Raw genomic sequence first — 16,594 nt, forward strand, 5'->3', positions numbered from 1 at the left:
TGGATGGATGTGATATTGGCCCTCCCCCTCCCCCGCCCCCTCCCCCGCCCCCTTTTACACCACATTGCTCCCCATGGAGCTGTCTCACTTCCGGGCAAAGATCTTATAGCGGATCTTTGCTTCCGGGGATCGGCCGTGGGCGGGCGTCGTTGTGTCACGTGACCAGTGGGTTGCGTGCTGACGTCACACGTCGGGGGGGGGAGAAGAAGCAGCGATCACGCAGGCGCGCTGGCTAACATCCGGGCTCGGATAGGATGAATCCTAAATTACAACATGGCGACGGAGGGAGGAGGGAAGGAGATGAACGAAATTAAAACCCAGTTTACTACCAGGGAAGGTGTTTATAAAGTGTTGACCCACTCTGAATACAGCCGGCCCAACAGGGTGCCTTTTAATTCCCAAGGATCCAATCCAGTCAAGGTGTCATTCGTGAACGTGAACGACCAGTCCGGCAATGGGGACAGAATCTGCTTTAATGTGGGCCGGGAGCTGTACTTTTACATTTACAAAGGCATAAGGAAGGTAAACATTAAGATGTTCATTTTCGCGGAGGTGGGGGAGGGATTAGTGAATGGGGAGCGACGTCTTAAACAGCTAAAAATCGGTGTGTGCAGCGGCTGGTGGGCAGTCACTTGTTATTGCGGGTGTGGAGGGTGGGAGCTGAGGTGAACCCTCATCCTAGCTTGTCAGCTCCAAGCCGCACCACCTCCCCCCGTGAGCACTTATGGAAGTTGCCTTCAGTTTGCAAACACGTTTGTATTAGTGCAGAGGATTAAATCAACGCAGAAATTCCGTGGTGGTGTAATCGGTCAATTTCGCATGTGATACACATATCAGCAAACATTTAGAATAATTAAATGTAGAAAAGTAATTGTTTAAATGCTGTTCCAAAATTGTCACAAGATTGCATTGTTTTTGTAGTTGATATGTGCAAGGTTCAACATGATCGCTGCTTGCCATTTTTTTTAATGTATAGAAGTTAAAGTAAATGATGGAATACCTATTCATATGGTTCCAATGAAGAGATTTTAATGTGCGTGAGGTTAGAAATCTTGCCAAATACTTACTTTTAGAATGATCATTTAAAAGGATTGAACAGCCATCAAATATCATCTGATTTTGTCTTTTTACTTTGGTACAATTTTGTAAACAAACCCTTTAAAGTAATTTTGTGTTTATTTGCTACAGTGAATTATGTAACTGTTTGAAGTAAGATATCTTGTCTGTACATTGATTTACGGGGTTCAAATGTTATCCCAATCAAGGCCCAAAAGCTGTTTATTTTTGGTGGAGTGAAATATATTCTCTTTAATTATATGGGAATAATTAGAGGATATGATGAAGTGATGAATCACTGAATCTGTTCAATATTGCCCTTCTTCAAAGAAGTGAACACTAACCTAGCAAGTGTGGGTTGCATGGATTGGATAGACAGAAAAAGTGACAATTAAAAAAAACATAAATCAAAATGGAAACGGGTTAATACAGAGTACATTTCCTGAGTTTAAAAATATCTGAACCAGCAAGTTGGAATGGGATATTCATTTGATATTATGTTGTGCCGAACATAGAAGAGAGAGTGGAGATTTTTGCTCAAGATTGCAGATGCGGGAGTCTTGAGCAAAAAAACAAAGTGCTGGAGGCACTCGGCTGGCCAGATTGATCAGTGTGAAGAAGGGAGACACAAAATAATGGAGTAACTCAGCGGGACAGGCAGCATCTCTGGAGAGAAGGAATGGGTGACGTTTTGGGTCGAGACCCTTCTTCAGACTGAAGGGTCCTGACCCCAAATGTCATCTTCCCATTTCTCAACACAAATGCTGCCTGGCCCACTGAGTTCCTCCAGCACTTTGTTTTTTACAGATGAGAGTGTTTTGTACTCTACAAGTCATTTGCATGATGGGAAAATAAATAGTGCCTAAGTACTTAGAAGAATGTTGTGAGTTATTAAAAATATACAATTATATTTATTGAGAAAAGGAAATCTGGACATGGCTCAAAATGTTTTTTTTTTAAAAGAAATTAATATGATTGTGCTTAATTTGAAGATTGAGACTGTTAAAGAATTGCATAGGTATGCTTGTTAATATAACCTGTAGGAACTGCTTGTACAATGCCTAGTGTTTATAGCATATAAGAGGTTTTGTTTTCAATGCTGGAATCACCATAAACAAGGTAACCACTTTTCATCAGAAAATTGTTACACTGAACCTAGTTATTCATTAAAAAATGAGTATGCCATTAAGCTACCACAATTGATGTTTTCTTTTTTTTCAAACTATTTAGGAACCGCTCTTGGTATATTTTGTATGGCTTGCAGTATTTTTGATCTTGGGAATAGTACAGATCAAAATCAGATCTAGCCAGTATCGTATGTATTTTACCAAGTGGACTCCATTATCCACTTGAATTGATTTGTCTTAATTAAATTAGTAGCTTTCATTGTGTAAAAATGTATAATTTTATTCTCTTGCCACATCTCCTTTTAAGATTTGTATTTCCTTGCGATGTACACTTTTCCTTTTGATAATATAATTGGTAATATAGTTGTTGTGACTTCCCTGGGTGACTGCACAAATAACCAGCATCTTTATGGGGTTGAATTGTGGGCAAGCAGAACCAAGTTACCTTCTGAGGTGGACTTGTTAAAACAATGTGACAGCCTGATGTGCAGTTTACTAGAGCTGTTGTTGACACCTGACACACTTGCATGGAGATTCGAAGGTCGAACATCACCCCAACTGAAGGTTCTTTACAGTCAATTTTGGATAATCTGCTGTAAACGATGGACCTGGATAGGGAAGCTGTTTGCTGCCTGCTACTGGGTCATTTAATTCTCCACTTTTACTAAAGGTGCCTGGGGAGGCAGATGAGGTTGGTTTTAAGCTGGTGCTGTTTTTATCTGGAAAAACTCAGCGGGTGCAGCAGCATCTATGGAGCGAAGGAAATGGGCAACATTTCGGGCCGAAACCCTTCTTCAGACAGTCTGAAGAAGGGTTTCGGCCCGAAATGTTGCCCATTTCCTTCGCTCCATAGATGCTGCTGCACCCGCTGAGTTTTTCCAGCACTTTTGTCTACCTTCGATTTTCCAGCATCTGCAGTTCCTTCTTAAACAACATGCTGTTTTTATCTGTTAGTCTGCACTTAAGTTCTTTGGACTTGGAGAAATGAGCTGGTGTCCATACTCTATATAAGGCCATATGTGATAGGAGCAGAATTAGGCCGTTTGGCCCATCAAGTCTGCTCCGCCATTCAATCATGGCTGATTTATCTCTCCCTCCTAACCCCATTCTCCTGCCTTCTCCCCATAGCCCCTGACACCTGTACTAATCAAGATAATATCTGCCTTTAAAAATATCCTTTGACTTGGCCTCCATAGCCTTCTGGGTAAAGAATTCTAAAGATTCACCACCCTCTGACTAAAGAAATTCCTCATCTTCTTCCTAAAGGAACATTCTTTAATTCTGAGGCTATGCATTCTAGTCCTAGACTCTCCCACTAGTGGAAACATCCTCTCCATCCTAGCCTTTCATATATACTTTATTTATAGTTACAAGGAGATCAAAGCTCGGTTCAATATTCGGGGACATTTGCTGCTGGTAAAGAAAATTGCTGAGATAGCTGTGTTAATAAAAAATGATTTTGGGGAAGGTTTAAAGGGACACGGGCAAATGTAGGCAGATGGGACTAGCTCGGATAGACATCTTGGTGAGCATGGGTGAGTTGGCTATGTACAATTCTACGACTGAAATAAACACACAAATGTGAGAGGCAATCTAGACTAAGAAAGTGTGAGTTCTGATTGGGTGAAGGTTTGCAAAAATAGCAAAGGGAGCAGTGGTAGGAGTAGTCAGAACATACTTAGTAACCCCAAGAAAATGTATACGTCAAGAAATAATGAGGGGTGTATTAATCATGGGTGACTTTCATCTTCTTGGGTTAATGATAGTCACAAGAATAAATTCATGAATGCATTAGAGATAATTTCCCAGGGCAATCTTTGTGGAGCCAACCAGGCTAATTTGAATCTGATAACATGCGATGGGCTTAATAAACCATCCTAGAGTAAAAGACCCTTAGGATCACAGCAAGATAGAATTTAACATTTATTTTGGGATCGGAAAAACAGTTATAAATTTAAGGGAATTGCAAATGATTGAAGAGAGGTGTGGCTAAAGCATAGTGTTTTTTCCTCAAGATTCAGTGTTGTAGTCTTCTGAAAATCCTTCGATTCTGGAGGATTATAAAACTGCCAATGTAATACCATGATTCAAAAAAGGTGCAAGGCAAAACGGAAATATTAAAGCCCATTGGTATAACACCCAAGTCTGGTTGTGAGTGCTTTCAACCTTCTGTACCTTTTGCTGGGTGGGAGCAGGGCAAAGGAGGAATGACCGGGTGGGGCAAGTATTTGATTATGTTGGCTGTTTTTTTTGAGGCATTGTGAAGTGTGGATGGAGTTAAGTCTGTGTGATGGATTGGGCAACATTCACGACTCTCTGAAATTTCATGCGATCTTGGGCAGAGCTACTGCCAAACCAAGCTGTGATGCAAGCCCGTAGTGTGATTTCTCTGGTGCAAGCATTTTGATACAGGAGTGGGTGGGTAGGGAAGCTGTAAGCTAGTTACAAACAGTTGAGTTATGAAAGGACAAGTGGAGGAGCAAAATCTTGGCAAATGGCATATAATGTGAGAAAGTATGCAGTTAACTTTGCAAGGAAAAATGATAATGCATTGTTTGAATGAAGAAAAACTGCAGAAGGCTGAAGCACGGAAGCTGGAGGTACTCAAAACGTGAAATATGAAACTAGCATTAAATACAGTGTGCAGTTTGGAAAGACTTTATTTCAAGGAAGTTAGAGTACAAAGGTAGGATTATCTGAAAAGTATAAGACATTATTGAGCGGAATGGTACCATTTGGCGCCGCAAACACATAGAAAATTTTAAAATATTGTACAACAGTTTAGTACAAGGGATCGACTAGAATACTTGCATGGTTTATCCCATAACTATGAAATACATTAAGTTATTGAATTGATTTTATACTAATTTTTTTAACCAATTTTTAATTCACCTATTCTTTATTTAATAAAGGCTACCAAAACTATTGAAAATTATAGGAATTAACATCAACTATGTGATAAGTATATAACAGCTTTCCAAAATTTAGATGAATTAAGATGAACTAGGAGATAAGCATTAACTATGGGCGGCGCCAAAACGGAGGTGCCGAAATAGCGGTGCCGGAACGGCAGCACCGAAATGTACCCGACCCATTAGTGAGGGCACCTTTAAAGAACCGTGTATAGTTTTGCTCCCATTTTAATAGAGGCAATGTGCAGAAGGTTTGCGAGAATGAAATTAATGAAAGGATTGCCTTATGAGCAAAGGGTTGGTCCGTACCTATTGCCATTTAGAAGAATGAGGTGATCTTGTTGAATCCTGTAAAAGGGAGGACTTGACAATCTAAATGCTAGGGCTTGTTTACTTTGTGGGAGAGAATACAATCAGAGGGCCCAGTCTTAGAATAAGATTGTGTCATTTAATATAAAGTGAGGAAGGATTTCAAACGGTTGAGAGTCTTCCGAATTCCTTGCCTCCACAGTTGTGGATGCTAGATTTTTTTAATGTATAAAAAATACTTTGCATGACAACATTTGCTGGTGAAAGATTTTTTGCTATTTTTCCATGAGCATTGTGGAGAAACTTGTGGTGTTGCTGTTTGGAATCAGAGTTTGTAAAGTCACTCAGTTTAAAAAGAGAAAGACGGCAATGAAGATATAGGCATTGTAATTAGTAAATGGCTATTCCCACAAGGATAGAAATCTTGATGGAAGTGATATATTGGAGAAGGCTTAAGAACTGCAGATGCTAGAAAAATCAAAGGTAGACAAAAATGCTGGAGAAATTCATCAGGTGAGGTAGCATCTATGGAGCGTAGAAATAGGTGACGTTTCGGGTCGAGACCCTTCTTCAGACTGATGTGGGGGGGGGTGGGAAGAAAGGAAGAGGCGGGGACAGTGGGCTGTGGGAGAGCTGGGGAGGGGAGGGGGAAGAGGGAGAAAGCAAGAACTATCTGAAATTGGAGAGGTCAATGTTCATACTGCTGGGGTGTAAACTACCCAAGCGAAATATGAGGTGCTACTCCTCCAATTTGCGGTGGGACTCACTCTGGCCATGGAGGAGGCCCAGGACAGAAAGGTCGGATTCAGAATGGGAGGGGTAGTTGATGTGCTGAGCCGCTGGGAGATCAGGTTGGTTAATGCGAACTGTGCAGAGGTGTTGGGTGAAGCGATCGCCAAGCCTGCGCTAGGTCTCACCGATGTAGAACAGTTGACACCTAGAGCAGCGGATGCACTAGATGAGGTTGGAGGAGGTGCAGGTGAACCTCTGCCTCACCAGGTTATAATCTCACCTCGGTCATTTCCATGCTCATCCGGCAGAAGGTACAGGAGCTTGAAAGCTTGCACCACCAGTCTCGGGAACAGTTTCTTCCCCTCCGTTATGATTATGAACGGAATTCCTTCCACAAGCTAGTGTGCTGCAAGATTCATTTCTAATCCATAAAGGACGTTGGACTTTGTCTACGGAACTGATGCAGCACAATGTTCTTCAATGCTGAGAACGATATTATTCACACTAAATGTGTAGGAAAGAACTGGATGAATCAAATATAGACACAAATTTGAATTGAATAAATTTTATTAGCCACGTGTTTCATTAGCTTGGTGTTTTGCTCACAAGTAACAACACGATATATAGACCTGTGTTTCTCAACCTTTTTTTCCCTTGGGGAACCCTTGAAATAATTTTCATGTCTGAGGGAGCCCCTACATAAAAATTATTATCTATTATTAATCTTTCTTTCCCTTTCATAAACTTAAAGTTCATAAGGCAAACATAATATATTTTCTGATAACTGGTTTAAGCAAAAAATAATTTGTGTTTTTCTCAAGTTTATTGACAATGTAAAAAAAAACTGAAATCAAACTGCTTGTTCAAAACTGAAGCAAATAAAAGCAAACAGAAGAACTAACCTTGGAGGAGAGAAAGATAGAGAAAAAACAACACAAACTTTTCATAAACTAGCAAAAACATACACAAACTTTTCATACTAACAAAAATAAACATAAACATACTTACATTTTTACAATTCATATAACATCTCTAAATGATGGGTAAAAATTACTAAATAACGTGGGTGAATGAAGGAGTGTACCTGCACGCCAGGCAGCACAGACAGGACTGATGGAGACCGTGCATGCGTCTGTACTCGAGTGAGTCACTTGATGATACACAAATCGTCACGTATAGCTCCTGTCCACTGACCACTGACCACTAAAGGCTGTTTCACACTGGCGCTGTATAGACGTCGCTAAATATGCCGTCGTTAAATATGCTAAATTATTGTCGCTAAATATACCGTACCTGTATAATAAAATTACGAATATGAAACACAAAAATGACTCGAGTGCATTTACATATGATTAGCTTAGTTATCGCTATTTCTCTTGGCAACCTCTCACGGGAACCGTAGTGTTCCGGGGAACCCCGGTTGAGAAACGCTCCAGTAGACAATTAAAAACAAAACATAATTTAAACGTGAAGAATGAAATAAAATACCAGAGAAAAAGGAGGCTACAGACTTTTGGCTGTTGAGTAGAGCTACTGCTCGTGGGAAAAAAGCTGTTTTTATGTCTGGCTGTAGCGGCTTTGACAGACCGGAGTCGCAGAGGGAAGTGATTCAAAGAGTTTGTGGCCAGGCTGAGAGGGGTCAGAGATAATCTTACCCGCTCGCTTCCTGGCCCTTGCAGTGTGCAGTTCGTCGATGGGGGGAAGGTTGCAGCCAACAACCTCCTCGGCTGATCGAATGATGCGCTGCAGCCTCCCAAGTGTCGTGCTTGGTGGCTGAGCCAAACCAGACCATGATGGAGAAGCTGAGGACAGACTCTATGATGGCAGTATAAAACTGGATCATCATTGCCTGTGGCAGATTGCGTTTTCTCAGCTGCCGCAGGAAGTACATCTTCTGTTAGACCTTTTTGACTGGAGTCGATGGTGGCCTCCCATTCAAGGTCCCTGGAGATGATGGTTCCAAGGAACTTAAAAGACTCCACAGATGTGACTGGTGTTGTTGATGGCGAGTGGGGTGAGGGGAGGGGGAGCTCTCCTAAATTCTACAATCAATTCCACCGTCTTAAGAGCATTGAGCTTCAGGTTGTTGCTACGGCACCAGGACGCCAGCTGTGACACTTCCTGTCTGTGGGCAGATTCCTCCCCATCCTGGATCAGTCCAATCAGGGTTGTGTCGTCCGCAAACTTGAGAAGCTTGACAGCTTCTGTGGAGGTGTAATCGTTGGTGGAGAGGAGAGAGGACGCAGCCTTGCGCTGCTCCTATGCTGAGGGTCCGCGGGTCCGAGATGTGCTTTCCCAGCCTCACATGCTGCTTCCTATCTGTCAGGAAGTTGGTGATCCACCGACAGAGGGGTTCAGGCACAGTCAACAGTTTGGAGTGTAGTAACTCTGGCACAATGGTGTTGAATGCAGAGCTAAAATCCACAAACAAAATCCTTGCGTAGGTCCCCTGGCGGTCTAGGTGCTGAAGGATGAAGTGCTGGCTGTGGTTGACTGCGTCATCCACTTAATGTTGGAGTAACTCAGCGGGGCAGCATCTCTGGAGAGAAGGAATGGGTGACATTTCGGATCAAGGACGTAGAGGTCTAGAGGAAATCTAACAATGATTTATTTCCACCCAGAGGGGGGTTAAAATGTGGAAAAGCTGTCTTGATTTGGTGGTGGAAGTGGGTGGTTCCAAACATTTAAAGTAGATGAGCACTGATGGCAGGGAAGGTGGGCATGAATGTGATGAGCTGAAGCATCTGTTTCTCTGGTGTATGATCTTAAATCAGTTTTTTAATAAGTCAACCTACTGATCAACTGACTTTCTAGTTGAAAGTCAACAACAAGAAATGTAGTTATCTTTAGTATGGAAACAGGCCCTTCAACTTGCTCACATTGACCAACATGTCCCTTCTACACTAGTCCCACTTGCCTGTGTTTGGGCCATATCCCTCCAAACCTGTCCCATCAATGTACCTGTCTAATTGCTTCTTAAACGGTGCAATAGTCCCCGTCTCAAATACCTCCTCCGGCACCTCATTCCATACACCCACCATCCTTTGTGTGAAAAGGTCACAAATGCCTACCTTTCATCCTTAAACCTATACCCTCTGATTCACGATTCCCTTACTCTGGGTAAGCACATTTCTGCATCCACCTGATCCAATCCTCTCAATAAGATTATCCTCATCCTCCTGCACTCCATTGGAATAGTCCCAGCCTGCACACCCTCTCCCTATAGTTCAGACCCTCAAGTCCTGGCAACATCTTTGTAAATCTTACAATGCGATACGATAGAACTTTATATATTCCAGGAGGGAAATTGATCTGCCAACAGTCATAAAACTGCACCTTTTCCAAATTAACAACATCTTTCCTACAACATGGTTCCCAGAACTGAACACAATACTCCAAATGCAGCCTCACCAATATTGGCTATCAAAGCTTGATCAAAACAGTGCTGGAGGAATTCAGTGGGTCAGACGGCATCTGTGGGGGGAATGGACAGGCACTGTTTTGCCTGAACATCACCTGTCCATTCCCCTTTCATGCTGTTGTCTGATCTGCTGAATTCCTTCAGCACTGTTCTTTGATCAAGATTTCTGCGGCTGCTGTTTCATGTGTCTCTATCAAATTTGCAAAATATGTCCCTATCAAACTCTGATAGAATAACTCCCTGCGCTGCAAATACCAAAACATTATTAAAATAATTTGTGTTTAATTACTAACATTGACTCTGTTGAACATGTATTGCAAAATCTTTTCAAATTTCTCAGAGGTAATGTGATTTTGCAAAAGGAGGAAATGATCAAATCTAATTTGTTAGACTGTTTGCCAAAAATCCAGAGCAGTAAGCTGTATGAATATTTACAGATGGGTATTAAATTGCAGAGCACATGTAGATTACAAAATATAATTTAAAGAATTGAAAACAGAGGGAAGAACTTAGTGAAACATTATTCCTGATTCTTCTTCCACAGTTGCTGACTGATGTGCTGAGAGTTCCCAGCAATTTCAAGTTTTATTTCAGATTTCCAGCACCTGCAGATATTTGATCAACAAGGAACTGCTGATGCTGGTTTACAAAAAAAGACACAAAATGCTAGAAAAGTTAATGCCCTACCTGCTGAATTACTCCAGCACGTTGTGTCTATTCTCGCAGTTTATTGATTCTCGGTGATTTGAAGAAAGTGGGACTAGAGAATATGAATGGAAATTGAGCCTGCATATCTCTTTGATGCATTGTAGTTGAATATGATCATGCTGTTATCTGCCTGCCAGTTCCTGACCTTTCTTCAGTCCAGTACATATCCAGTACATTGGACTGAAGGAAGAAAGGACCTAACGTGACTTGAATTTCTGTGGCATCACGTTGCAATGATACTTGGTTCTTTAAAATCAACCCGAACATTTGTCTTTTGAGGATTTTCTTCAGTTGTCATACCTCTGATTTAACATAACGGATGAAAGCAGAGTTACCTGCTTTGTACTCTCTGAAACTCAGGTTGCACTAAAAATAAACCGTTGAATAAAACAGGAAAATCTATTGCACTTTGTTTATCTTTGTTACCTACTACTACATACTCATGATCATTTATTTTCTATAATAATCTTTGAGGTAGTACCTCATCAAATGCCTTTCAGGGAAATCTAAGTTTAGTATACCCATGAGTTCTCCATTATTACTTCAAAGTACGTTGATTCATTGGTCGAACATGATTTCCTTTCACAAAACCATAGTAACTTTGCTTGATTACTTTGGATTTTTGGGCACCCTGCTATAATGTTTCTTGCAGTAAAGCTTCTGATGACTTCTCTATGATATAAAGCTACTTGTGTAGTTTGCAGATTTTTATCTGCAAATGTTATTAACCTGGAAAGCGAGCAGAGAAGATTTACAAGGATGTTGCCAGGATTTGAGTAGCTGACCTATAGGAAGCGGTTGGGCAGGCTAGAACTTCATTCATAAGGTCATAAGGAATAGGAGTAGAATTAGGCCATTCGACCTGCTAAGTCTACTCCGCCATTCAATCATGGCTGATCTATCTCTCCCCCCTAACCCCATTCTCCTGCCTTCTCCCCATAACTTCTGACACCTGTACTAATCACAAATCTATCTATCTCTGCCTTTAAAATATCCACTGACGGCCTCCACAGCCTTCTGTGGCAAAGTATTCCATAGATTCACCACCCTCTGAATAAAAACATTTCTCCTCATCTCCTTCCTAAAAGAACATCCTTTAATTCTTAGTCTATGACCTCCAGTTCTAGACTCTCCCAGTAATGGAAACATCCTCTCCACATCCACTCTCTCTAAGCCTTTCACTATTCAGTACATTTCAATAAGTTTCCCCCTCATTCTTCTAAACTCCAGCAAGTACAGGCCCTGTGCTGACAAACGTTCATCATAGGTTAACCTACTCATTCCTGGGATCATTCTTGTAAACCTCCTCTGGACCCTCTCCAGAGCCAGCACATCCTTCCTCAGATATGGGGCCCAAAATTGCTCACAATATTCCAAATGCATCCTTACCAGCGCCTTATAGAGCCTCATCATTACATCCCCGTTTTTGTATACAAGCCCTTTTGAAATAAATGCTAGTATTGAGTTTGCTTTCTTTACTACCGATTCCTTAGAGTGCAGGAAGCTGAGGGGAATATCCAATCATCTGGAGGATAAATACTGTGAATGCACAGAGTCTTTTACCCAGTGTAGGGGAATTGAGAACCACAAGTCATTGGTTTAAGGTGAGAGGAGAAAGATTTAATCTGAACCTGAGGGTCAACTTTTTCACACAGAGGGTGCTGCTACGAGCTGCCAGCGAGGGTAGTGGAGGCAGGTACAATAACATTTAAAATACATTTGGACTGGTACAAGGATAGGAAAGCCTTATGCCCCTGTCCCACTTACTCCATTTTTTAGGCGGCTAGGCTGTCGCCGAAAGAGTTATACATTTTTTTCTGGTTGCCACTGGATTTTGAAATGTTCAAAACTTTTTGGCGACAGTCAGCGCCCGTGGGCTTGACGCGGACGTTCTTAGCCTGACGTTGGTGTTGTCGCCAGGATGACGTAGGTTGTCGACAAAAATGCTGGAGAAACTCAGCAGGTGAGGCAGCATCTATGGAGCGAAAGAAATAGGCAACGTTTCAGGTCGAAACCCTTTTTCTGACGTAGGTTATCGCCAGGATGACATACGTTGTCGCCGGTGCTGACTTTGGTGAATTCCATTGGCGACTACCTACGTCAACCAGCGACAGGTACCGTCGACTGAGTTGTCTTATCTAGTCAGATTCAACTTTAATTGTCATTGTCAGTGTACAGTACAGAGACAACGAAATGCAGTTAGCATCTCCCTGGAAGAGCGACATAGAATATGAGCAATAAATACATCTATTTACATGCATACAGTCATAGTGTTTTCCTGGTGGGAGGAGTGTCCGGGGGGGGGGGGGGGGGAGGTGATTGGCGAGGTACATTGTTGAGTAGTGTGACTGCCACAGGGAAGAAGCTGTTCCTGGACCTGCTGGTCCGGCAATGGAGAGACCTGTAGCGCCTCCCGGATGGTTGGAGGGTAAACAGTCTATGGTTCGGGTGAGAGCAGTCCTTGGTGATGCTGAGCGCCCTTCACAGACATCGCTTGCTTTGGACAGACTCAATGGAGGGGAGTGAGGAACCAGTGATGCGTTGGGCAATTTTCACCACCCTCTGCAGTGCTTTCCAGTCGGAGACAGAGCAGTTGCCATACCATACTGTGATACAGTTGGTAAGGATGCTCTCGATGGTGCACCAGAATCTGGGGAGACAGATGAACCTTCTTCATTCTCCTCAGGAAGAAGAGACGCTGGTGAGCCTTCTTGACCAGAGTTGAGGTATTGTGGGTCCAAGAGAGGTCATCGGAGATGTTGACCCCCAGGAACCTGAAGCTGGAAACGCGTTCCACCTCCGTCCCGTTAATGTGGATGGGGGTGTGCGTGCGGTCCCTAGACTTCCTGAAGTCTACAATGAGCTCCTTGGTCTTCTTGGAGTTGAGGGCCAGGTTGTTGTCAGCATCACATGGGAGGGCTGGTCACCAATGCAATATTTCACCTCTCCACCAATTCCAATGCTGCTCACCAGTAGGGTAGGGGGTAAGGGGGGGGCTGTCTGTTGCACTAGTATGGGTGTTGCGGGCCGAAGGTACTGTTTTCCAGAGGGCTAGTATAGACATTGTGGGCCGTTGCAATGATTTTAAAAGCCAAGCAGAGGCAAACAATTGAGCTGCAGACACCCGACAATCAAAATTCATTTTGTGAACACAAACTTGTTAAAAACAAGGCGAGGCAAACAATTGGGCTGCAGACACCCGACAACCAAAATTCATTTTGTGAACACAAACTTGTTATAAAAGGCGAGGCAAACAATTGGGCTGCAGACACCCGAAAACCAAAATTCATTTTGTGAACACAAACTTGTTAAAAAAGGCGAGGCAAACAATTGGGCTGCAGACACCCGACAACCAAAATTCATTTTGTGAACACAAACTTTTAAAAAAGGGCTGCAGCAGTTTTACGGCCGCATCGAGGGGACTCACCGTGGAGTAGACGTGTGTTCAGTGTTATTCGCAGCTCAGTCTCTGCCAGACCCTCTCGCTTCCTGCGTCTGGCAGAGACTGAGTGAGGCACGACACTTCCTGGTTTTATAGTCCCTCCCCCTGCCGCCAGCGGGGGCAGCAGAGAGAATGGGGAATTTTGTAAAAACATGAATATCTCTCATTTTTCATTGACGCACTCATACGGCGGAGGGGGGCTCTGAGCGAGGTGGCCAAAAATGACGGCCGTAGGTGGCGGAGTTCTCTCGGAAATCGCAGCATAATCGACCAAAAGCGGTCAAGATCAGAGATTTAGTAATATAGATATGCAGGTAGATAAGTGATGGTCTTGATATCATGTTCGGCACAGACATTGCGGAAGGGCCAGTTCTTGTGCTGTTCCGTGTTCTATAACAGAAACTAGTATTGTTTCTGTGGTTCTAAGTAACAAGGATGTTTGGTACGAGTTTCTACATGTATGATTGCAATCAAACCAGGCTCCACATCTTTAACTAACGGTAGGAATTTGTAAAGCCAGAACCTTTGCCAATATGTTGTCACAATGTTGTTGGCTGCAATTTTATAACTTGCCTATTTTTTAACAACTCTGTCAGTCAAATAGTTAGAATTATGGTTCTGCATTTCAAATACTTAACTATGTAGAGCAAGCAAAGAAATGTACTTGTAAAAAGGCGATTCAAAAACATGCAAACTAATTGTCGTGTAGAAAGGAACTGCTGGTTTAAACCAAAGAGTCAAGAGTGTTTTATTGTTATATGTCCCAGATGGGACAATGAAATTCTTATTTGCTGCATCACAACCGACTATGTGAATATGTAAACATAGTACATAACGGGGAAGAGGAAATAAAAGTTCAATAAATAACAAATATAGTGTAATAATAATATAGTCTTTTGCAGTTCGGAGCTCAGAGCTTATTCGTTGTTGTGTTTATTGGCCTGATAGCTATAGGGAAGAAGCTGTTCCTGAACCTGGATGTTACAGTTCTCAGGCTCCTGTACCTTCTTCCACATGGCAATGGTGAGATGAGTGTGTGGCCAGGATGGTGTGGGTCATTGATGATTTTGGCAGCCTTTTTGAGGCTGCGACTATGATAGATCCCTTCGACGGTGGGGAGGTCAAAGCCGGTGATGGACTGGGCAGTGGTCACAACTTTTTGTAGACTTTTTCGCTCCTGGACGTTCGAGTTGCCGAACCAGGCCACGATGCAACCAGTCAGAATGCTCTCTACTGTGCACCTGTAGAATCCTTTTTGACATGCCGAATCTCTGTAATCTTCTCAGGAAGTAGAGTCGCTGACGTGCCTTCTTTATAATTGCATCGGTGTGCTGGGTTCTGGAAAGATCTTTGGAAATATGCATGCCCAGGAATTTGAAGTTTTTGACCCTCTCCACCATCGTCCCATTGATGTGAACAGGATTGTAGGTCCTCATCCTTCCCCTACCAAAGTCCACAATCAGTTCCTTGGTCTTACTGATGTTGAGAGCCAGGTTGTTGTGCTGGCACCATTTGGTCAGACAGTCGATCTCACTTCTATACTCTGACTTGTCCCCATCTGTGATTCGCCCAACAGTGGCGTAATCGGTGAACTTGATGATGGAGTTCGCACTATGTCCGGCTACGCAGTCATGAGTATAGAGTGAGTACAGCAGGGTGCTGAGCACGCAGCCGTGAGGTGCTCTCGTACTAATGGTTACTGAGGATGAAGTGGTTCCTCCAATTCGAACAGACTGGTCTGTGGTTGAGGAAATCGAAGATCCAATTACAGAGGGATGCGCAGGGACCCTGTTCCGTGAGTTTGGTAACTGGCTTGGAAGGGATGATGGTATTAAACGCCGAGCTGTAGTCTATAAACAAGAGCCTGACAAAGTGTTTTTATTGTCCAAGTGGTCAAATACGGAGTGGACAGCCAGTGAAATTGCATCCTCTGTTGACCTGTTGTGGCGGTAAGAGAACTGTAGTGGGTCAATGTTCTTGTCAAGGTAGGAGTTGAAGTGCACCATAACCAACCTCTCAAAGCACTTCATCACCACAGACGTTAGTGCCACTGGGCGATAGTCATTGAGTCACCTTACTCTTCTTGGGCACCGGGATTATTGAAGCCCTCTTAAAGCAGTTGGGAACCTCAGACCTCAGAAGTGAAAGGTTGAAAATGTCTGTAAAAACTCCCGCCAGTTGTTCTGCACAGGTTTTGAGAACTCGACCGGGTATACCATCAGGTCCAGGTGCTTTCCGAGGGTTCATCCCCCTGAAGGATCTTCTGATGTCAGGCGAATGGGGGCTCGGGAAGGCACATCAGTGTTCTCAATATCGAACCGTGCGTAGAACGCATTGAGCTCGTCAGGAAGTGATGCTTCGCTGTCGTTTGAGCTGCCTCCTGATTTTGCCTTATAGGAGGTGATGCCATTCAAGCCCTGCCACAGTTGCCGAACATCCGTCTCATCATCCAGCTTAGAGCAGAAGTCCCTTTTGGCCTTATTGATGGCCTTACCAAGGTCGTATCTAGATTTCTTATAGACCTCTGCATCGCCAGACCTGAATGCCCGGGATCTGGTCTTCAGAAGAGTGCGGATCTCATGGTTCATCCAAGGCGTCTGGTTAGGAAACACTCAGAAGGTTTTTGTTGTAACGCAGTCCTCCACACATTTCCTTATGAAGCCTGTAACCACTGTGGCATATTCATTCAGGTCATTCATTCAGACACAAAAAACTGGGGTAACTCACCTGGTCAGGCAGCATCTCTGGAGAAAAGGAGTAGATGACGTTTTGGGTCGAGACCTTTCAGACTGAGAGTTGCGGGAAAGGGAAACGAGAGATGTAGACCATGATATAGAGATATAGAACAAATGAATGAAAGATATGCAAAAAAGTAACGATGATCAAG

General features: G+C 43.1%; 1 protein-coding gene across 2 annotated transcripts in view; it reads left to right on the forward strand.

The window, feature by feature from the left end:
* Window positions 1–238: 238 nt before the first annotated feature.
* Window positions 239–16,594, forward strand: part of wdr20 (WD repeat domain 20) — a 50,058-nt gene continuing 33,702 nt past the window's right edge. For both annotated transcript variants that reach the window (XM_033026532.1, XM_033026533.1), the window contains exon 1: window positions 239–522. In XM_033026532.1, the coding sequence (XP_032882423.1) occupies window positions 274–522 (249 nt within the window). In that variant the 5' untranslated portion in view covers window positions 239–273. The remainder of the gene's footprint in view (window positions 523–16,594) is intronic.

Source organism: Amblyraja radiata, chromosome 9 (genome assembly GCF_010909765.2).
Source record: "Amblyraja radiata isolate CabotCenter1 chromosome 9, sAmbRad1.1.pri, whole genome shotgun sequence".
NCBI classification, from domain to species: Eukaryota; Metazoa; Chordata; class Chondrichthyes; order Rajiformes; family Rajidae; genus Amblyraja; species Amblyraja radiata.